At 46.9% G+C, this 25,018-nt stretch overlaps 1 protein-coding gene across 2 annotated transcripts in view; it reads left to right on the plus strand.

Annotated features, from left to right (window-relative positions):
- The first annotated feature begins 1,598 nt into the window (after nucleotides 1-1,598).
- Nucleotides 1,599-25,018, plus strand: part of LOC146037071 (diacylglycerol kinase eta-like) — a 130,476-nt gene continuing 107,056 nt past the window's right edge. For both annotated transcript variants that reach the window (XM_083160979.1, XM_083160980.1), the window contains exons 1-2: nucleotides 1,599-1,910; nucleotides 4,095-4,308. In XM_083160979.1, coding sequence (XP_083017105.1) covers nucleotides 4,117-4,308 — 192 coding nt within the window. In that variant the 5' untranslated portion in view covers nucleotides 1,599-1,910; nucleotides 4,095-4,116. The remainder of the gene's footprint in view (nucleotides 1,911-4,094; nucleotides 4,309-25,018) is intronic.

A 25,018-nucleotide genomic window follows, 5' to 3' on the forward strand; every position in this document is an offset into this window, starting at 1 on the left:
TCGACCTTACCCATGTCGACCTAACGCATAAGTCGACCTAAACCCATGTCGACCATGTCCCATGTCGACCTAGACACCTGTCGACCTAGAACCATGTCGACCTTCCCACCTGTCGACCCAACGGTGTCGACCTAATGACTGTTGACCTAAATGCAGTCGACAATACGACCGTATGCCCTGCCAATGTGACAATGATTAATGGTGCTGGGCATCGGGAGCCAAGGCACACTGTCTGCACAAGTGTGCAGTGCATTACTAATGTAGGGTACACACCAGAACGACAAGGGCCCAATCCCATCAATCTAGATCCAATCCCGACCGATTGGATGTAGATTGTAGGTAGATTGGGCCATTTTTTGCCTGTTCTGGTCCCATCCCGATCCGATGCGCTGCCCCGCGGGTCGGTCGTTATTCAGATCCTACCTGCAGCAGGTAGGATCTGAATAATGACCATACACCCGGGTGCGAGTCGCAATCGGATCGGAACCCGCTCACGGTGCACACTGCACATCGTCAGCGGGTCGTGCGCTCCGCGTGATTGTGAGCCGGTCGCCATGGTGTGTACCGGGCATTAGCCTTTGCACAAGAGGTCAGAGGCTGAGAGGCTTGTGCTGAGCTCTGATTGGTGGAGCTCATACGATACCTCGGCAACTCTCCGGCAAATAGGACTGCGTACGATACATCGGTCCTTTTGCATGTGATGTATCCTAAGAAATGCCATTCACTTTACCAGGATACAGCGTATTCTTCTGCCAGCGAATGACAATCTGGGGATCCGATGCTCAGATCGGAAGTGGAGGTAAATGGCGTACGATATGACACTTTTCACATGATTAATCGGCTTGACAGGCTGGAATTGTGTGGAAAAGAGACATATATATAACTGCGCTTGTAATGGGGAAGATGGGAATAGAGAATAGGGGAAAGATGACTGAAGCAGGCAGCGGCATTATATATTTTATATAAATATATATATGTGTGTGTGTGTGTATATATATATATATATATATCTATATATATATATATATATAGATATATATATCTATATATATATATATATATATATATATATATATAGATATATATATATACAGTGTGGGTGCTGCTTATCATGCAGCGGGAGGGAGGGCTATCAGGCTTGCCGCATGAAGATGGAGAAGTAGGGGCTGTCAGCAGGCAGCAGAGGGGAGGCGGCCTCCTGGAGCAGGCAGATAACATTGGGCAGAGAGGGGAAGTCACCGGCTGCCGGCGTGTGTCACCACCAGCACAGCCGCAGGGCACTGACTGTCTCCCGCACGCTATGGGGGACTGCAGAGCCTAGAGGTGCTGCTGCTGCGCTGCATGGTGCAGAGCCCGGTGAGTACCCAGCAGCAGCAGCAGCAGCAGCAGCCGTGCCAGTCAGTGTGTGGCTGTGACAGTACTGGGGAGGGGGGCTGTGACAGTACTGAGGAGGGGGGGCTGTGACAGTACTGGGGAGGGGGGCTGTGACAGTACTGGGGAGGGGGGCTGTGACAGTACTGGGGAGGGGGGCTGTGACAGTACTGGGGAGGGGGGCTGTGACAGTACTGGGGAGGGGGGCTGTGACAGTACTGGGGAGGGGGGGGGGGCAGTGTGTCACATCTCTGTAGTTGAGCAATGCAGAGTCTTGCCTCAGTCAGAATGATGATGATGATGATGATGATGAGGAAGGAGGAGGCTGATTTCTGCTGGGGGTGACGGATGGAAATGGCTGCATGGGGTGGTCGGCAGATACCCCGCCTGAGCACCAATAGCAACAGCGCTGCCATTCAGCAGCAGCAGCAGCAGGACATTGCACCAGCAGGACATTGCACCAGCAGGGCATTGCACCAGGGAACAGCTGGCTGCGGGAGGTTCCTGCTTCATCATGACTGCACTAATCTCCTAAACAGGTAGGTAGGTGTGTGATGGCTGCCCCCCCCCCCCCCCTGTGTGTGTGTGTGTATATCTGTGTGTGTACACACTCACACACATTATACTGAGGTCTTCTCTTCTCATATGTACATACATGGCTGCATTTGTCAATTTACTGCACTGGAATGTAAAAAATAAATAATTTTAACATAAATTCAGAAGAATTCCGAAATAGTTCTGTGAATTATCTATCTATCTATCTATCTATCTATCTATCTATCTATCTATCTATCTATCTATCTATCTATCTATCTATCTATCTATTCATTCATATTATACAGGCATAAAACACTGAAGCTTCTAAACAAAATGTCCATCTACCTAGATATGTCATATTTCTCGCTCTCTCTCACTCCCCCCCCCCTTAAACTAAATACCCGCAGACTATGTTATCTATGTGTCCAAACCATGTTTTCAAGAAATCGTATAGGAAAAGTGCGGACGATTTTTTTAAAATCATGTTAAATGTGTTCTGCGTTCTCTCACTGGATGTATTCTGTGTACAATATTTAAATGGGAAATTAGCCGTAAAACATTTCTATTGGCACATTTTTCCTTTTTTTTGAATTTTTTTTTTTTTGTGTCAACTATATATATCTCTACGTGAGCACCTAAACATCAGCCCTTGTTACTTACTTCCTGACCAAAATGTCTCCTGCTGGGAGTACAATGTCTCTGTGAGATGCCTACATATCTATTTCCAGAAGGAGATGTCTATGACCATATTTTTGACACCAGCGTCGTTAACTAATTCAACTAATTGGAATCTATTATATACAAGGTGCACTTTACCCTGACCGACATACTCATAATCATTAAGAATTGTTTTTTTGTTTTTGAACTTAACATAAATTGCCGTCCATGTGCATTGAAATGAAATATCACCAAACGTGGGTTTTCTATATGGCGTTCTTGATCTGTGTAATGATGTTGCGCCCTCCTACAGGTGTCTCTTCATTGACAAAATGTCACATTGCAAAATTCATTTTGGCACATTGTGTTTTTCGTCTGTAATGATGCTGTGATTGTTGCAGACATGCATCTCCTTTACACCCAGTATGTCTCCCAAATGGTTCCGGCATAATTTCCATTTAACATGTTTGTATAAGTAGCTGTTGTATTAATGTAGACTGAAAAAAACTAAACATGCGTATAATTTCTCCCAGGTGTCAATCAACATCGAACCCAGTGGGGGATTTATCAAAGAGATAGAGTAGGGGTTCCCAATCTTTTTTGAATCTTTTGAATCACGGCACCCTAGAGAATCAGATTTTTTTTTGCACGGCACCCCTAGGCCAAAAAAATAGAAAAAATTTGTAGATAAAAATTAAAAATGAAATAGATTGTGTTTAAATGTGATCCTTAGGTTCAGTTATTTGGTGAAGGGCAGCATTTGCTTCTGATTGTACATACTTGATGATTGGCAGCCACCAGCACTGGTTTTGTCCATAAATAATTGACCATAAATTTTTTTAATTGGTCCTGGGCCACCCACCCGGGGCGCCACTGCAAGTGTCCCGAGGCACCCCAGGGACATAGTTTGGGTATCACTGGCTTAGAGGTAGATAAAGTGGATAGAGATTAAGGGGTTGTAGTCAAAATTCAGTCAGTTAAAACTTGAGGACCCAATGTATGATGGATTGGGATAATTCCCTGTTTCCCAACCCCGGCCCCATCCCTGACTCCTGGGTTGGGAATCGGAGATAATCAACCTGTTGAATTTCCCTGATTTTCTGATCAAAAAATGATCACCAAGCTGTAATTGGCACCAATCTGCATTGGCGGATCATCAAAAGCGATTGGATCGGAGAAAGCTGTCGCAGATATATAGGTCCCTTGCGGAATAAAAAAAAAAATGGAGGCAAAAATGTTAAAGTGCCAAATAATCAGCTCCTAACTGTCATTACTTAAACACAGCATGTAAAATGTCAGCAGTTAATTGCTTAGTATTTGATCTCCCTCCACATGATACGGTCATCTCTACGCTGAAGGTCGACAGACCTTATGTCGACACCTGAAAAACCATGGAGACTTGCGCACATAGAAAGATCTACATACCGCAGAGAATGCATTTAAAAACAGTAAACTGTCACATTTAATAGATAGTGTACTAAGCCAGTCATTTCTGAATGACAAGTAATATTGATTTGACTATATTGTAGATAGAAGCCAGGTTCTCAGACCATGGCTCACAAGCTGTCTCCTGGCGATATGTTCGAGAGACGGACCCGGGATTCGGTTTCCTCGCTTGACTCAGACAAACTGCCCACAACAGAGACTGCCGGAGAAGAGTCTTCTGACAGCGACGGAGAGCAAGAGGGCACTTCCCACAAACTCATCCGCAAGGTGTCCACATCAGGACAGATTCGCAGTAAGGTAGGTAGGCTTGCTGAGCCACATAACTAGACTACAGCGTAATCATTCAGGTCATCTACAAAAGGAATCTCACTCCCTGGAAGACTAGGCTGCATTCATGCTACAAGTCTGCATACATTGGGCGGTATTCAATGCGGGTACAGCGAGGATTCCCCCAAACAGCGAGGCTCGCGGCTAATACAGGGAGCCCGCTGCATTTAGACGGGAGTCTTGCTGCTTCCGGGAATCGGTGTATGCGGGGGGGCGGGGCAGTTGAATACAGTCACCGCTCGCCCCTGGCATTGAATACACCCCAGTATGTCATCTGTAATGCATTGAATTTTTTTAAAATATTGATGTTTAATATGTGCAATTACTAAAACTTTGTTGTTTTGTACTTCTAAAAACTACATTTTTATAAATATGTATATATATATATATATATATATTTTTTTTTTTTTTTTTCATGTGGAGCAATAATAATATCACGGGACCTGGGGACATATCTGCTTTAACGAGTAGTTTTTACTCCTATTTTTGAACATGTGCCATGACTGACATATAGCTTAAAGCCGATGCACAATACAATGGTTGTTCCAGAGATTACGGGGTCATTTTATTAAAGCTTCTAAAAATGAAAATAGGTGACCATAGCAACCAATAATATACTCTATCATTTCCTTATTGCATCCTAGAAAATGATACGCAGAATTTGGTTGGTTGCTATGGGAAACATCCCCTATTCTCAGGGGGGAGCCAGGCGGTAAGTGAGAGGGGGAGCCGGGCTGTAAGTGAGGGGGGAAGGGGCGGACTAAAAATCAGTCTTGGACCCCAAAATTCCTAGCGGCAGCCCTGCATATCTTTATAGGTTCTGCTTTGTCAACTGGGTCACAGTCATGTTGGAATAGAAAAGGGCCTTCCCCAAACTGGTGCTACAAAGTTGGAAGCAGAGCATTGTTCAGGTATGCTGAAGTATTTAGTACCACACTGGTAGTCTCTGAGCGCTTCTTAACAACCCATTTTGTATCACAAATGTTAACACATGGGGACTACATGGATAAGTTCTTGATTTTTTTACCCATGTGGCAATGGGTCTGATTGATACTACTGAATTCAATATTTAACAGGTATGGATAAATACTATTGTCTATATACAGTAGTGTACTATATGTCCATGAAGTAGCTACAGAATTCGCTCCTGTCCTCTTGTCCACCAAGATCTGGTCTACTGACAATGACAGAATGGGTTGCTAATTGTATATACGTGAATGGGTTCTGTATGGCACCCTGACCTTTATGGTGTAAGCTATTAATTGTATAAACGTGAATGGGTTCTGTATGGCACTCTGACCTTTACAGTGTAAGCTATTAATTGTATACCAGTTGCTAAGGAATGAACGCTAAATTAGACACTGGTCATCAGCAATTTGACTTTGTATTGTACATTGGTCACAATGGAAGGGGCTTTGTATTGTAAACTGGATGATCTCTGGATTGCACTGTAGCCACAATGGTCAACATGAAATAGAATCTCTCTTTCACACTAACCAACGGGGAATTGATTCTTTATTTATTACTATGTAACAGAGTATGGAGTGTGCATTGTACACCAGTTATAGAAGTGGGCCCTGTAAGGAATCATTGTACTAAGGTAACTTATGGAGTTGATATATGTAAGCTGAGCGCTGTCATTGTATGTACAGTATATGTTGGGCCACTTCTATAATGTGCAGGTGTATGTGTATGCAGACTGTTGGATATTAGGTTTTATTAGTATTAACCTGATTATTACACAGGGAAATAGAGGTGTTTTTGATCAATGAGTGCACGATTAATGTACATTTGTACAATGTATTATGCTTATAAACTTGTTAATGCATTGAGCATCATAAATGCAATGTCTTTGCCTATGCCCTTCTATATCCAGAGGGCTATTGTACATGTGTGCGTCGTCTAAATCACATTCTCATATACAGTAAATGTTTCCTACTGAGAACTCAGTCGCTTCCTGATTACAGACTCTCTATCAGCTCACACTTTCAGGACTGTCTGTAACGCCGGTTATGTTGGTCATGTCTTGGTCTTTACCTTCTGGAATCCCAAAGCAGTTCTCCTATTGTGCATTTAGTGATAAGACATTTGGTTTGCATAGTAGTGTGTGGCTGAGCCTAGTATTCAAATCATGGTAAATGCAAAACATTAAGGGGGTTGTTCAATCTGGGATTCCTAGAGTAGGAATATCCCTAGAGTCGGAATCCCAGGGCATTTTTGTCCCGCTCGACAGTTGGAATTCAATGTTCCGACTGTCGAGTATCGGAAAGTAGGCTTGTCGGCGAAAATGGTTGCAGATTGTTGAAAAATGGCCGAGAATTCGACAATCTGCGGCCATTTCCTACAAAGCAGATCTCATTTGTTGGATATTTTTTGGCGGAATCCGCCTTAATAGTGTCGGAAATGCCAGCATTGAATATTATTTATTTATTTACAGTTTCTTATATAGGCAGCAGCTGCTATTTCCCCTGTCGGAAATAGCGGCCAAGATTGAATACCCCCCTTATAGTTAATTCTCCACTGTTTCCACTCTATGTATGAGGCTCACATGTATGTACAAGATCTGCCAATTTGACTTTTTTTTTTAGATGATGTTTTGTGGTGTGTTACGTATTCTGGTTTTATCTCCCTGTACCACATTGTAACAACATTTTCTGCTTTCGTCATTGACTGTTCCTATGTGGATATAACTTCTGTAATTTAATTATGCAACAAGAGCTTTAATAACTTAGGAAACGCAAACACAGAACTATGAGTATAATTGAATTATCCTCACCTACATATCGGAGATTACATCCTCCGATGATACAAGTTACAGCAGAGTTTCGCAAACTCTACCATTAGAGTGTATGTTCTAAGGAGTCCAGATGATTAAATCATATTTACTGCAGTGCTAATTACGTCACCTGTTCTCAATCAGTGAATACAATTAACCTTGACTGTAATAATGGCTTTTAAGAAACTCTGTGGTACTATATATAGAACTGACATGGTACCAATCAGATCCTATCTATTATCTTCTAGAAGGTTCTAAATAAAAGGTAGAATCTGATTGGTTGCTATGGGAACATCCCATCTTCCACAGAACTCCCATTTTAGTAAATGTAATCCGCTGTACAGAATAAAATTGAAAGTATATTTTGTGAGCTCAATTAACCGTGTACAGAGCAGATTCAATTAGCCACTAGCTCATTACTAAGAAGTCTCCTTAAATAATCCTTACAAGTCATCAGATATATCCAAATGTCATTGCATTCAATCAAATCTCCTATTATGGGTACTCTCATACATTACATCAGAACACAGCACCTGCCCCTGAACACCACACATGCCATCAGACCACACACATGCCATCATACCCCCAAACATGCCATCATACCCCAAACATGCCATCAGACCACACACATGCCATCAGACCACACACATCCTATCATACCCCCAAACATGCCATCAGACCACACACATGCCATCATACCCCCCCCCCCCAAACATGCCATCAGACCACACATGCCATCATACCCCCCAAACATGCCATCAGACAACACACATGCCGTCATACCCCCAAACATGCCATCAGACCACACATGCCATTATACCCCCCAAACATGCCATCATACCCCCAAACATGCCATCAGACCACACACATGCCATCACACTCCCATGTGGCTGCTCAGTTGCTGATCTCCAGAAATAAGAGCATCAGCTTCCAAACAGAGCTCAGCACATGGCTCATATGACTCATTGGGGCAGGTGTGTTAGGCCTGGTAACGTGATAAAGCAGTGATCAAGCGAAAGGTGGTACCACATCAGCCAATCAGCTGTGTTTGAAAAAAATAACAGTTAGTTGATTGGCTGGCGTGTTACCGCCTTCTAAATTATCTCCATTTTTATCACTTTACCAGGATTATTGCATCTGCTGGAATTTGGTGATGAAGCTGTTTCTGAATCCTATTCAGGGTCAATGAGTAGTAACATCAGTTCCGTATATAAAAAGGATACAGCTTATAAAGATGTAGCATCATTCCACATTAAATCACCCCCCAACAAAAATGATATGTCCTCCACCCGTCTCAGATCTTTATGGAATCTTTTTTATTTAAGAGAGGAGGAGTCATATCAACTATTCCTGACAAATATCTCGACTGTCTGACAATTAGTTGATTAAATATAGATTTTTCAATTGATTAAAAAAAATCCTGTTCGAGGCTTCTTTATCCAGTATATTCGAGGCTTCTTTATCCAGTATATTTGAAGTATTGCAGGTGTTTATTAAGGAATCATCACAAATTTGGAACCCTAAGGTAACTTTTCGTCCCGAACCGAAAAATCTAAACAAAAGTACTTTATCTGCCTTACGTTTAATGTTACGTCAAAAACACATTTTAATAGAATTAAATTGACATTAGGGCAGGTCCCAAAAATCACGCTCCGCCCCCCCCTCCAACCGCGGCTCCCCCCCCCCCCCCCATCCATGACGCACCGTTTAAATAACCTGATATGCTTATCTCCAATTAGGGGGCGGGGCCTAAAGTGTCAATTAGCCCCACCAGCCAGATTGGCAAATCAGGTCATTTTCCAGCATGGGGGCAGGGCTTAATGACATCCTGCTGAAAATCCCCCCCCCCCCCCCGAAATCCTGCTGAAAATCTCCTCTCCCGGCTTTTCCCGTCAACCCTGCATTAGGGATCCCATTTTTTGGGGGGTACTCAACAATGGTATACATTACTACCACCAATAAAATCAGCATGGTACTTTGTTTTATAGTGAAGTAAAAAATAAGGAAGTTGATACATACAGTAATTAACACAAGAAACCATGAAATTTAAAACCCTTAAAAAAACTTGAGTTCATACTCAATCTCAATCTAGGTTTTGCATGGTAGATTCAACTGGGACGCTATACAAGCAACGCTCTACCTTTTTGTTGTATATTTAAGGCAAAATGATTATGACACTTTAAACCAGGGATGGGGGAACCTTTGGCCCTCCAGCCGTTGTTGAACTACACCTCCCAGCATGTCCTGCTACAGTTTTAGCATGGCCAAAGAGCAAAACTGTAGCAAGGCATGCTGGAATGTTGTAGTTCAACAACAGCTGGAGGGCCAGAGGTTCCCCATCCGTGCTTTAAACTGTGTGAGCCTGTGCGAAATTAGCGAGACCCAAGACCACGTAGCCATAACTTTCATTACGGTAGTTATGAAGCATTTAGCGAAACTATTATCAAAATTGGAGTATGTTACTGTTGTAGTGATGGTGCTCATGCACAATACAAGAACAGCAAAAACATTTGTAACGTATGCTGTCAATATCCCGGCGCTAAGTGCGTCAATAGTCAGAATCCCAGCAGCAGAATCCCAACATCCAAAATCCTGACAGATCAAGTATTTGGGTCAGGCAATAGCTGGAGGGTTAGGCTGCGGGAGGGGACAGTTAGGGTCAGGCTGCGGGAGGGGACAGTTGTCCCTTTGCAGTCCAATTTGTTTTTCCAATTCAAACAGTCTGGTTTAAATGTTTAAATGAATTGTATTTTTTTAAATTATTATTCAAAAATGGTCGACATTGAATGTTGAACGGGGTTAATGTTCTTATGTTAAAGTGGCTCACGGTTGGATCTGCTACTAGCGCTAGGGCTGTTGAGCCTGAGTAGACGTTGGATCTGAAGGGGTTAAGGTTAGGCTGCGGGAGCGGTGAGTTAGGGATTAGGGCTAAGGTTGCAATATTTGGAAAAATTATGGCACGCTGACTGTCTGCATTATGAGTGGCAAGATACTGAAGCCAACTGCAGGACATACTCTCAACACACTTCTCAAACCCCTACAGTTGCCACTCTGTTATTTCCACTCAGCCATAAGTAGAGATGTAGCGGAGACAGCAGCTTAACAACATCCCCGCAGACCCCGTGGTGGGGAGGCGCTGAGAAAGTGTCGGCACTGGGGGTCTGTGGGGCTATAGTTACGCTGCTGCCACCTGCCGGGACCTGCACCGCCTGTGGTCCCGGCTCTCCTTCTGGCTCCTGCTACTAATGAAAACTGACCGTCACAAAATGGCTGCCCCCATACAGGAGACAGTTTTTGAGGAGGCTAGAGGAGGTGGCGGCCATTTTGTGAGGGTCAGTTTTCATTAGCAGGAGTCTGAGGAGTGCCGGGACCACAGACAAGACCGGTGGCATATGCGGCATGCTTTATGTCATAAGTCCTAGGCCCCTAAATCCTAGTGAACATACCATTAAGATTAATTTATACATTATTAAAATTGTATATGGTAGATATTTTGTCCCATATCTATTGTTTAAAACCCTTCATTTATTAATTAAATATTTAATTCATTAATTAATTCATTAATTAATGCAAAATGGTTCTTTTATGGTGAAGTGCAAATGTGTTTACATGTAGTACAAGGCTTATATGGGTAACATTTCTATCCTGTGTAACCGCCTGTACCTTCGAGTATTAGGATGTGTTTGTCAAGAGCAGTTACAAAAGAGGACCAATGTCTTCATTTCCCCTACATCAGTTCCTACACGATGGGTGCTGTTGCTCAGTCATTGAATGATACCTGCTAGGGGCCTGAGTTCGTACTGACACCAGAGTGCAAGCTGTGTTGTAAATTGTTTCTGTATGGTATTGATTCCTACATGAAATCTTGACCTGCAGAGGTCTTTAGGTGCCTACACACTGGGCGATATATCATCCATTTCGATTGAACGGTCGATATGTCAATACACCATCGGCCAGTGTGTACAACGGATATATGTATGAACGGCGTCGTTTACAGATATATTATGACAGCCTATGACCGAAACATCTAAATATATATCCGACAACCACCCGTACAGCCGTGCCAGGAGCCGCCGGTGATTGACAGCTAAGTGGGCAGGCCTATGCAAATGTCCGTTCGGCCATGGACCCTACACATGCACATAAATCATGACAGGGTATTGTCTAATCGCTGTGCCCAACTATCCCCCCACAAATGACATAACTCTCTTGTTGGATAAAATTGGCCACAGCAGCCATCTTTATTGAAACAATACAATTTTAAACAATAATCCAAAAACATTCCCACGGAAGGTGGTCCCCGAGGCCCTCAATAAATATATATCCACACCTCTAAGCACTTCCAGGAGCTCTTACCCCAAGCCGATAGCGATTGGCTCGAGGGCACCAATTGTACACACCCAGTGCTCATTAATTAACCTCACCCAGGGGAGTCCAGCCCCCTCATGGGGCCCTCCCCGCCGCATAATTAAGCCTCAATGCCACCAACCTCGAGGACCCCCCTCCGCACAGGCCACTGTGACAAAAAGACATCCTATCAAATATTCTACCTAAACTATAAAAAATAGGGAAGGGTGGGTGGGAGCTGTTGAGAAAATCTCCCAGTGACCCCTATTTCCTGCCTGAACCCTGCTTATATACCCCTCCAACACCCCGTTAAGCCCCTCCCCCTATGACCCTCTCCTTAAGCACTCCTCCTATGACTAACTGCTAGTCAGCTCCCTACAAACCCTGTCAGGGGAGCCTACCCCCAGGCTTTGCCTCCAGTCCGGCTCCTACATGACAGGGTATTGTCTAATCGCTGTGCCCAACTATCCCCCCACAAATGACATAACTCTCTTGTTGGATAAAATTGGCCACAGCAGCCATCTTTATTGAAACAATACAATTTTAAACAATAATCCAAAAACATTCCCACGGAAGGTGGTCCCCGAGGCCCTCAATAAATATATATCCACACCTCTAAGCACTTCCAGGAGCTCTTACCCCCAGCCGATAGCGATTGGCTCGAGGGCACCAATTGTACACACCCAGTGCTCATTAATTAACCTCACCCAGGGGAGTCCAGCCCCCTCATGGGGCCCTCCCCGCCGCATAATTAAGCCTCAATGCCACCAACCTCGAGGACCCCCCTCCGCCACAAAGCACGAGGTTAAACCCTTAACCCCGTGCGCCCCCCCCACATCCGGAACGCTGTTTCTATTCCCTCTTGTAGTCCCAAAGACCAAACATCTATCCCCACAGCATTCAGGTGCACACCGTCACCTCTCCAAAATGCCCCGGCACCAGACTCAAGTTCCCTGTGCCTCACCACAACAGCCCCGTTCCTGGCCATAAAACGCCCAATCGCCCTGTTAACTTTAATCCGTGCCTTATTGAGCTTGTCAGCCGACCTCGCATCCCTCCAATAATGGCGTGGCACGATGTCTGACCAAACCGTGATTAATTCCGGAAACATTGCCCATAACCGTAGGAGATCAAACTTGATATCCCGTATCAACTCCCTAAATGGTCTGCTCCCAAGGTCATTCCCGCCCACATGCAGAACTAATATGTCGGGAACCCTATCGAGCCGAACAAAACGGTGAAATTCCTGCATTACTCCACTCCATACCATACCGCGTTTTCCCAGCCAGCGAACCACTGCCTCCTCTCTATCCAAACCCAGCTGGCGGCCGTTCGGTCTGACATCAGCCCGTAAAGCTCCCCAAAAGGCATATGAATGTCCTAAAATCCAAATCAGGCACGGAGGCTGCCCTAAAACAGAAAAAACACGGTCAACCTCAACAATCCCCTAAACGAACATAAGACCGAAAGCGAGACGATTCCCACCGCCCAATACGCTTAATCAACTCATCCCCAAATCCCATTCTCGCAGCCTCAGTTGCGGCCCCAATGCGGAAAGAGTGACCCGCGTATTCCTCCCCCTTGAGGCCCAACGTCCGCAGGACTGCTCTAAACACACTTGTGAACTGAAACCGTGATAAAAAGGATCCATTCGCATGCATCAGCAAAGGATCCCTTTCCCTGCCCACTCTGACCTCCTTAAATATCCTCAGCCGTGCCACCGGGCACATATCTGAGCCTGGTACAGAGAAGAGAACTACCTTCTTCCCCCTCCCTAACTGATCCGTCTTAGACCTCCTCACCACTAGCTCCACCCTATCCGAGTATAAATCCACATCCTCTCCTAACAAACCTCCCGGCCTGGACACGCTTGGACTCACGAGCTCCCCAATCCGCAGTGCCCCGAAGAAGGCAAGCGAAAAAGCTACCCCAAACAACCTTTCCTCGAAATTGGAACTACAGACCTCCCCTAACTTCATGCCCATATTCTGTAACAACTGGAAAGACACCGGCCTTCTCTGATCCTGTACAACATGACCTCTTCTCCAACCTTTTAAAGCCTGCGCAATCAGGAAATTCTTAGTGACGTCAGGCCTGCCGCCTGCACGAAACCCAAAAGCTAAGCCCGCCATGCAGCGCGTGATTTTTGCCACTGACCAACCAATCTCCTTACAATGGCCTATATATAGCAAGACAGCCAACTCGTCATCATCCTCCTTCAGACCTACTACCTCACGCCATTCTAACCAGCTCCGCCATTCCTGATTGTATGCCGACCATGTATTCGGGGCCAAGGATTCCCTGATGAGCTGATCGACTACCCGTCCAGCAGAGCCCAGAGCCGACTCGGGAACCCGGTCCCCTCCCTGTCCGCCTCTGGTGCCAACTCCCGAAAACGCTCCCACTGTGAACGAGATAAAGCATCCGCAATGCCGTTAGAGACACCGGGAACGTGCCTAGCCACAACCCACAAATTTAAAGCCAGACATTCCAATACTAACTGCTGCAAAATAGTGACCACTGACGGTGAAGATGCCGACAATTGGTTAATAGCCATGACAACCCCCAAATTATCGCAGTGAAAACAAATCTTCCTATTGCGGAATAGCTCCCCCCAAACAACTACTGCTACCAAGATAGGAAACAACTCCAACAACGCCAAGTTTTTTACCATGCCTCTCTGCACCCAAGAATCCGGCCACCGGCCTACACACCAATGTCCCTGGCAATAGGCCCCGAACCCACCACTCCCGGCCGCGTCTGTGAAAAGGTCTAGCTCAGTGGCGACGCATGTGTCTGACATCCACAAAGCTCTGCCGTTAAAAGCTTCCAAAAAAGTTGCCCACACCCGCAAGTCCCCTTTCAACTCACTACCTAATCTGACAAAATGATGAGGAAGAACCACCCCTGCTGTCGCTGCTGCCAGCCTCCTGCTGAAAATGCGGCCCATAGGCATAATGCGACACGCAAAATTCAATTTGCCCAGCAAGGATTGCAATTCCCGCAATCTAATCTTCTTCAACAGCAATGCCCTCCCTACCTCGGCCTTCAAACCCAGCAATTTCTCCTCGGGCAAGCGGCACTCCATATTCTCGGTATCAATGACAATACCCAAAAAACTGATCCCAGTCGCAGGGCCCTCCGTCTTACCTGGAGCAAGCGGGACCCCAAAGTCTGCCGACACCCTTTCAACAGTCCTCAACAATAAGTCACATACTCCGGTCTCCCCAGGACCGATACATAAGAAGTCATCTAGGTAATGAATAACTGAACTACACCCAGAGACATCCTTAACCACCCACTCCAAAAAAGAACTAAAGGCCTCAAAATAAGCACATGACAAAGAACAACCCATCGGTAAACAACGATCAACAAAAAATTCCCCGTCCCAACAACAACCCAACAAACGCAAACTGGTTGGGTGAACCGGCAGCAAACGGAATGCCGATTCAATATCCGTCTTTGCCAATCTGGCCCCTTTCCCAAACCGCTTCACCCACTGAACAGCCGCGTCAAACGATGTATAAACCACCGAGCAGATGTCAGGGTCAATGCCATCATTGACCGACGCCCCTTTTGGAAAAGATAAATGGTGTATAAGACGAAACTTGTTCGCCTCCTTTTTTGGCACCACCCCCAATGGAGAGACTATCAAATCTGGCCATGGTGCCGACCCAAAAGGTCCAGCCATACGACCCAGCTGCACCTCCTTACGCAGTTTATCCTGCACCACCTCTGGATGCTCCCTTGCAGACTTCAAATTCCTCCTCAAGCCCCCTGAAACCTGCACGTCGGAAGGTATCTTAAAACCTTCCCTAAACCCCTCCTCCAACAACACGGCTGTCTGCTGGTCAGGATACCTACGCAGATAGCCCAGCATCCTTTCCAGCCGAACCGGTGTCTCCCCCTTTTGAATTACCGTCCCGTGACTTCCCTCTGAAGCATTTATTTGCACCATGGGTCCCTCCACACGAGGAACATTCATGTTTAAATTTGCATTTTGCCCCAAAACGACATGACCCGTCATTAAAGGCAAAGCAGAGTCCCTTCTGCATGGCCGCCCCATTTGTGGCCTCCCTCGGCCCCCCCCCTGTCCCCACGAAAGGGCTGCCCACTTTTTGTGGGAGCCGTCACCTTTAACCATAAAGCAATATCCTTATGGTCCCAACGTATGTTAGGGCGAACAGCCTTCCTCTGCCTAAACTGCTCATCGTACCTGAGCCAAGCCAAGCCCCCATACACATGGTATGCCTCTCCTATCGCATCCATGTAACAAAACAAGCCTGAACAATTGTCAGGTGCCTTCTCCCCAATCACACTAGCTAAAATAGCAAATGCTTGGAGCCAGTTCGTGAATGACCGCGGTATCAGCCGATACCGCCGCCGTTCCTCCTCCTCCTTCTTCTCCTCCTTACGGGGCCTATCCAGATTAAAACGCTCTAAAGGGAGCAATGAAAATATATCAACGTATTCCCCTTTCCAAATCTTCTCCCTCACCTCCTGCTTCAGGTGGGACCCCAATGGCCCCTCAAAGCATACATACACCTCCCCTTTTGCAGTGTCACTGAGCCTACCACTCTCCTCCTGCGTCCCAACACTGCCCCCTTCTGCCCCTGCACTACTGCTACTTTGGTCACCGCCGGATACCGGCACCCCGCTGCTCACCGGCACCCCACTGCTAACCGGCACCCCACTGCTAACCGGCACACTATTACTGACTGGCACACTAATGCTAGCTGGTGTGCCCGCATTCTGCGGCACCCATGCTGCCGCCGGGGACGGCCCCGCCCCCTGCCGCAAACCCACCAACCAATCTGCAAAACCACTCAATAATTCAGTAAAACCTCTACTCATTTCCCCTTGGAGGGCTAACCCTCCCCCCCCCTGACTCTGCGCTAAAGCATTAACAGACATAGAGACAGACTCACCAGGCTGCCTGGGGGCTGTGAACCCAGCAGCCGCAGGTCCAGTGTCCTGACGAACTCCAGCCAATGAGGAAGGACCAGGTATTTCTCCATCATCTGCTGACGCTGCCATCTCTCTTCTCCTGTCATCCCGACCCTCAGGTACAGCACCAGCCGGCGTGACCTCGTTGGAGGCGGAGCCAGCTGTGCGCCTCTCGCTCCGTGTACCAGGCCTGCGGTCCTCAGCCTGTACTTCTGCCCCCCTGGCACGACTCACCCCGTGCTGGGCAGCAGCATGCCCCGCATGCCCCACCGCACCAGGTCCAGTACCACGCGACGCCGGATCTTCTTGCACGTGGGGGGGATCCCCCCCGCGCGGAGGGTTCCGCCTGCTGGTTGGATTCCTCCCAGACCTGGTCCTGCGGGCGGAAGGTGCCCGGCCCGTAGCCTGGCCTGGAGGGTCCCTAACGGGGCTCCGTGAACGGCGCTGAACCCTGGGGGACACAGATGGGCTAAAGCGCTCCGGAGGCCTGGACCTCCGAGGCCGTGCACCCGCTGGAGCAGCCTCCTGCGTTGCTGCTCCCAGTCCCCCCAGCAGACCTGACATCTGCTGCTGCAGCCACTCAGTCCCTCTGGTGCCAGCTGCCTCCCTGAGGGCAGCAAGCGCAGCGGATACCTCCGCATCAGCGTTGCCTGGGGAAGCCATGGGAGATGTCACGCTGCTTAGCTGTTGAGAAAATCTCCCAGTGACCCCTATTTCCTGCCTGAACCCTGCTTATATACCCCTCCAACACCCCGTTAAGCCCCTCCCCCTATGACCCTCTCCTTAAGCACTCCTCCTATGACTAACTGCTAGTCAGCTCCCTACAAACCCTGTCAGGGGAGCCTACCCCCAGGCTTTGCCTCCAGTCCGGCTCCTACATTATGCGCATGCGTAGAAAAAAAACATTGCTCCTCCGTGCAAACGCGTGGGGGAGCGAATGAACCAGAATGCCCCCCCTTAGTCGGGAGATGCTCATTTCTGCACCTTAAATCATGATATTCTCTGACTTAAATGCCTGACACAATGCTGTTTGCGCTGCACTAAAGGCAGAAATCAGTAATGCGGCACTAGGTTAGTCGGAATTCTGCAGTGCGATAAGAAATCCTCTGGTCAGTATAACAGTGCGGACAATTAAATAGCTCCGGGACCTCTTTCCTGGCGCTGTTAAAATCATGTTGAATTGAATCACCCTCATCATTAAGTCTTGGCTGCCCAACACAATACTGGCCGGGGTGTGGCTTGGCCGGCATTGAGAGCGGGTGCGGGGAGTGTGAGCTCAGTGAATATCCTTTACAAATATCCTGCCCCAGGACCTGCGAATGGTGTATACATACCCCCACCTGTGCTGCCCGCGGCTCTCCTCGACGTCTTGTAGAGTCCCCGATCGGCTGTGCCTGCTGTGCCTGGGCGCCGGCGCCATCTTGGATCCTCTGGCAGCTCTGGCTACCAGTGACACTGGTTTCTCCTTAAGTTGTTGACCTTCAACATAATCCTGACGATGTGCTAGCCATCGCCTTTCCTCTGTGCGGTTAATCTGCAGTTAAGGGTCGACTTTATTGAGGATTACACTATTTAAGGGGGAAATTTACTAAAGGAAATTTGTAAAAAATAGGTGTATTTGTATCCAGAAATACACTTATTTTTGACAGTTACTATTCCGAAAATACGGCAATTCGTATTCGTATTGATAGCACATCAATACGAATACGAATTGCCGTATTTTCGGGATAGTAAATGTCAAAAATAAGTGTATTTCTGGATACAAATACACCTATTTTTTTACAAATTTCCTTTAGTAAATTTCCCCCTTTATGTCTACTGTGTGTTATACAAGAACATGGAACTCTCCACTGAACGGATTCTACATGCGATTTTTGCCGCTACTACCAGGCTTTTACATAAGATTGCTGATGTGTGTTATGGTGCCCCGCCACATGCCTATACATCTGCCGGAGTTGAGATGGCTGCGAGGGGAGGTCTGCCTGAATCCAGCGCACATGGAACCTCTATTGTTCTGATACCAGTTCAAGTGTCAGATATCTGTTATCCTGTGACTCTGCCTGCAGTAAAGTTTAATTACTGTTCCGACCTTGAGCATTTAATTTATGCTGGGCCTTGCCTGACGCCTTCTCTTTTTTCGCTCCTGGAACAGATGAGACGGGTCCTTGATACCTCCTTTGTTGTCTGTGCCCATGTTCAGAGCTGAATACTTTCGCTACCATACTTTTGGATATTCTGTTGTGGATCCAACCTCTTTCAAAACTACTACGCTACCTTTATTGGCTGCACCAAGTCTGCACAATATGCTAATTATATGCGATGGCCGCGCCCTTGCTTATACCTGTGCAGAATGGGCCGGTACTGACTTTATGACATTCTGAATATTGGCCAGACTGAGGATATTCAGTAATGCCTCGCTGTTTTGGATAATATTCCTATTGTTTTACAATCCAATTTATTTATTTTTTCTCACACTTACTTTTTACTTATCCTGTTGCGGATGATTTGAATTTGTGTCTGGGCCTATACAAAATAAATATATGTCTATTATGGATGTGATGGGACCCTAGAGTGTAGCTATATAGCAATATCCTCAGTGGCGTAACTATGCCTCCGCAGCCCCCACCGTGGCGGGGAGGCGCAGAGTAACTATGGGCGCCGGGGGGGCTGCGGTGCTATAGTTACCTGCTGCGCTGCTGCCCAGCCGCATCTGCGGTCACTGTCCCGTCACTCGCTCCCGGCGCCGGCTTCTGCTGATAATGAAAACTGACACTTAGAAAATGGCTGCCCCCGTATTGCAGACAGTTTTGGCAGCCATTTTCTAAGAGTCACTTTTCATTATCAGCCGGAGCCGGGAGACTGGACGGGACAGTGACCGCAGATGCAGCTCTGTCAAGTATGGGCATGGTGAGGGAGAGAGAGAGGGGGAGGGGGGCACCGAAAAAGTTTGGCGGGGGCCGTGTCACCGCCCCAGTCAGCCCATTCACTCGTAATCCAATCATGGGGGGGGGTGTTTAGGTTATTTAGTGTGTTTGTGGGGGTGGGGGGATTAGTTAGTACATACCCTCCAACATGACCCAGTTCCATTAGGTACAAAATGCTCTGTTCCTGGACTTCCCTGCCAGTGGCAGTTACAGAGGTTGGACTCCAGCACAGTACAAAATTCAAAGGGGGGGGGGGGTCACATCAACTGCCAGTGAATGCAGCGATGCTTGGAGTTTCATTAGGTCTGGCTCCCCTTTTTGAATATTGGACTGTGCTGCAGCCCCACCTCTGCAACTGCCACTGGCAGGGAAGTCCAGGAACAGAGCATTTTGTACCTAATGGAATGGGTCATGTTGGAGGGTATGTTAGTATAGTTAGTAGGGTAGTGGGGGTTTAGAATGGGTTTAGGGGTAGTATAATTGTAGGGCTCCAGGTACGCCTAAGTTGGGGGTGGGTAGTACAGGGTGGGGGGGTTATTTGGGAGGTTTGCTTTGGGTCCTTTGGGAGGTTTTTCTTTTCTTGTTGTTCATCTCTTAATGTTAATAGGTCTATTTCAGTTTAGACAGTGGTGTGTGTGTTAGATGATTCACTTAAGATGCAGATCAATGGTGCTTAGGGATTTGTTATGCGCTATGTCCATGCAATTGTACTATCCTTTTACGTCTCCGTTATCGGGATCCTGGATGGCGCCTGCGGGTACTCGACTTAATATATATTTATCTATATCCTGAGGGGATGGTTTTCATTTTATATATATATCCAACTTGCGAGAATGCAAATGGATGCTTTTATATAATTCTGTATGTATACTATTTTGGATGATACATAGCTCTTCCATCCACCTTCTGATCTATTATTACGCTGCTGTCTGTATGGTTATTTTTTCTTTGTTTGTCTTCTTTTGCAAAACTAATAAAAAATTACTACATTTTCAACACAACACATTTATAGGTGTGTTGCTCACATGGATTGACGATCAGTACATATTATACCCCTTTCACATTCGCAGACCCGGGTCATACCCGGGAATGTGTTCCCGGATGCATCCAGGGACACTACCCGGGAATGTACCCTTTCACACTGGCAACCCGACCCGGAATAAAGTCGGGCGGGTGGCTTCATCTGGAGGCTTGGCCGGGGCGGCGCTGGGAGGTGTCAGCACCTCCCAGCGGCGCATTTTCACTGCAGTGAACGGGATCTGGGTCACGCTGACCCGGAATACCCGTTCACACTGACAGCATCCCGTGTCAATTCCGGGTTCTACCCAGGTCAGGACCTGGGTAGAAATACCAGAATGCTGAACACGGGATATTCGCCCAAGACCCTTTCACACTGAGCTAAATCCCGGGTTGATGCGCGTTCATGTGCAAAAACCCGGGATATTTTTGCAAGTGTGAAAGGGGTATAACAGGTGATAGATTGCTGGTTGGTTTCTGTGGTTCATTACCCATTGCGAAAATGAGAGAAAACAGTAAATGATCACTTGTGTACACGGTAGCTGCGGTTGTGTCCCCCTTTCTTGCAGGCAGATTAAGCTTTTTGCCTCTTTAATACTTCATCCCCCAAGTGCCTTTAATGCAGGTCCCAAAATAATCTGCTTTATCTGTAGATGCCTTAATGCAAATGTATATTTAGCATAGTAGCGCTGGCTGATTCACAGGAAAAGACTGCACAGATTCTCTGCTTTGTCTGAATGATTTCTCCAGTGGGGAATCGCACACGTACAATGTTATCACTCTGATGCTTGTACACAAGTTCTCCAGTGGGGAATCGCACACGTACAATGTTATCACTCTGATGTTCTGTACACAAGTTCTCCAGTGGGGAATCGCACACGTACAATGTTATCACTCTGATGCTTGTACACAAGTTCTCCAGTGGGGACTCGCACACGTACAATGTTATCACTCTGATGCTTGTACACAAGTTCTCCAGTGGGGACTCGCACACGTACAATGTTATCACTCTGATGCTTGTACACAAGTTCTCCAGTGGGGAATCGCACACGTACAATGTTATCACTCTGATGCTTGTACACAAGTTCTCCAGTGGGGAATCACACACGTACAATGTTATCACTCTGATGCTCTGTACACAAGTTCTCCAGTGGGGAATCGCACACGTACAATGTTATCACTCTGATGCTTGTACACAAGTTCTCCAGTGGGGACTCGCACACGTACAATGTTATCACTCTGATGCTTGTACACAAGTTCTCCAGTGGGGAATCGCACACGTACAATGTTATCACTCTGATGCTTGTACACAAGTTCTCCAGTGGGACATCACACACGTACAATGTTATCACTCTGATGCTCTGTACACAAGTTCTCCAGTGGGGAATCGCACACGTACAATGTTATCACTCTGATGCTTGTACACAAGTTCTCCAGTGGGGAATCGCACACGTACAATGTTATCACTCTGATGCTTGTACACAAGTTCTCCAGTGGGGAATCGCACACGTACAATGTTATCACTCTGATGCTTGTACACAAGTTCTCCAGTGGGGAATCCCACACGTACAATGTTATCACTCTGATGCTTGTACACAAGTTCTCCAGTGGGGAATCGCACACGTACAATGTTATCACTCTGATGCTTGTACACAAGTTCTCCAGTGGGGAATCGCACACGTACAATGTTATCACTCTGATGTTCTGTACACAAGTTCTCCAGTGGGGACTCGCACACGTACAATGTTATCACTCTGATGCTTGTACACAAGTTCTCCAGTGGGGACTCGCACACGTACAATGTTATCACTCTGATGCTTGTACACAAGTTCTCCAGTGGGGAATCGCACACGTACAATGTTATCACTCTGATGCTTGTACACAAGTTCTCCAGTGGGGAATCGCACACGTACAATGTTATCACTCTGATGCTCTGTACACAAGTTCTCCAGTGGGGAATTCCACACGTACAATGTTATCACTCTGATGTTCTGTACACAAGTTCTCCAGTGGGGAATCGCACACGTACAATGTTATCACTCTGATGCTCTGTACACAAGTTCTCCAGTGGGGAATCCCACACGTACAATGTTATCACTCTGATGCTTGTACACAAGTTCTCCAGTGGGGAATCGCACACGTACAATGTTATCACTCTGATGCTTGTACACAAGTTCTCCAGTGGGGAATCGCACACGTACAATGTTATCACTCTGATGCTCTGTACACAAGTTCTCCAGTGGGGAATCCCACACGTACAATGTTATCACTCTGATGTTCTGTACACAAGTTCTCCAGTGGGGAATCGCACACGTACAATGTTATCACTCTGATGCTTGTACACAAGTTCTCCAGTGGGGAATCGCACACGTACAATGTTATCACTCTGATGCTCTGTACACAAGTTCTCCAGTGGGGAATCCCACACGTACAATGTTATCACTCTGATGCTATGTACACAAGTTCTCCAGTGGGGAATCGCACACGTACAATGTTATCACTCTGATGCTTGTACACAAGTTCTCCAGTGGGGACTCGCACACGTACAATGTTATCACTCTGATGGTACACAAGTTCTCCAGTGGGGAATCGCACACGTACAATGTTATCACTCTGATGTTCTGTACACAAGTTCTCCAGTGGGGAATCGCACACGTACAATGTTATCACTCTGATGTTCTGTACACAAGTTCTCCAGTGGGGAATCGCACACGTACAATGGTATCACTCTGATGCTTGTACACAAGTTCTCCAGTGGGGAATCGCACACGTACAATGTTATCACTCTGATCCTTGTACACAAGTTCTCCAGTGGGGAATCGCACACGTACAATGTTATCACTCTGATGTTCTGTACACAAGTTCTCCAGTGGGGAATCGCACACGTACAATGTTATCACTCTGATGTTCTGTACACAAGTTCTCCAGTGGGGAATCGCACACGTACAATGTTATCACTCTGATGTTCTGTACACAAGTTCTCCAGTGGGGAATCGCACACGTACAATGTTATCACTCTGATGTTCTGTACACAAGTTCTCCAGTGGGGACTCGCACACGTACAATGTTATCACTCTGATGCTCTGTACACAAGTTCTCCAGTGGGGAATCGCACATGTACAATGTTATCACTCTGATGCTCTGTACACAAGTTCTCCAGTGGGGAATCGCACACGTACAATGGCCCTTATTGTAGCTGATTTGGACGGATGTGTAATTCGGACAGGAACCGAGTGTTCTTAACTCCGCCTACCGTACGGATCGCTCACACCGTCCGAATGCGGTAAAACGCCGACCAATCGGACCGCGAGTGGATGTTACATTTGAACACCTCCTCCATCTGTGGGAACCTACCCCATTCTCCAATGATCGCGACCATCGAATGATGGACCGAGCGGTCAGACAGCTCCAAGTACTCCAGACCACTCGGACATTTCTCCGTATGAAAGCAGGGATATGGGCGGGCAGCTGGCATCCGGCTGTGTCATATGTCCGCCCCCCACATGTGCGTCACGGACGGATTACCATACGTACGCACAGGGTTTTCATGGGAACAGCCATGACACGCGGGGCGTACGCATATGGTAATGAGCCCAAACAGCCCTTCACGCCCCTCTCCACCCCCTGCTCGGATGGGTCCAACCGATCATTTTCTGCACGGAATTCACACCGTGTTCGGACGTGCGAAACGTTCGCACAGGCGCAGAAACGCCTCTGCACATGCGCAAACACCAAACATCGGCCGTCCGACCGCAAGCGCAGCTGTCCGACTCAATCAGAATAAGGGCCTATGTTATCACTCCGATGCTCTGTACACAAGTTCTCCAGCATTCTGCTCTTGGGACGGAATTACACATGACGCCATTTTCTAATTTTCCCAATGTTTTCGGATGTGTCGCTTGCGGCGCCCCAAATGGCGCAGCATGGAGGACATACTGATCACTGGCAGGCAGTGTTAAAGTTAATGCCTGAGCGCTGTTTTCTGGGCACACTGAAGCCAAGGCAGGATTGCTGGATGCTTAAGGTTCCCATACACGGTGCAAGGGTGACAGCACATAAAGGGGATTATTCTGGTTGGTCTGGTTAGCATAAACATCCATTCGCATGCCGCAGGTAACCTCCCACATCTTTCAAAGGTCACCGACCATCGAAAGATGTAGAAGGTACACGTATATAAAATAGACTTTCAAGTCAGTCACTTCCATATGCGTGCATGCTGGAACGGATATGGGCAGGCAGCTGCCAGCCCCCCGCACTCGCGGCACCAACTCATTACCATGAGAAAGCCCGGCCTTGAAACGCTGGCCGTTCCCATATGGCAATGGGGCAGCCCGGCGCCCTGGGAATTGACGTATTTTTGGCATAATAAATGCCTAAAATACGAATACGTCTAAAATAGGTGCATTTACTTATACGAATACGCCTATTATAGACGTATTTCGCTAAGTAAATTTCGCCCATAATGTCTAGACTGTCAGACTGCATGTATTTCCGTGTCGGTATAGACTGGCTTGCCTGAATCATGTACATTTCTGTTTATATGTATGCAAACATGATCCCAGCAGCTTATCTCCTGCATGAAACAGGGTGCCTGATTCAGACCCATTCGCTGAACTGCGAGCCACTATCGGACAACCGCACATGGTACGCAGTGCGCATGTGCTAACTG

The sequence above is a fragment of the Crinia signifera genome, chromosome 9, assembly GCF_055691185.1.
Source record: "Crinia signifera chromosome 9, ASM5569118v1, whole genome shotgun sequence".
Taxonomy (NCBI): Eukaryota; Metazoa; Chordata; class Amphibia; order Anura; family Myobatrachidae; genus Crinia; species Crinia signifera.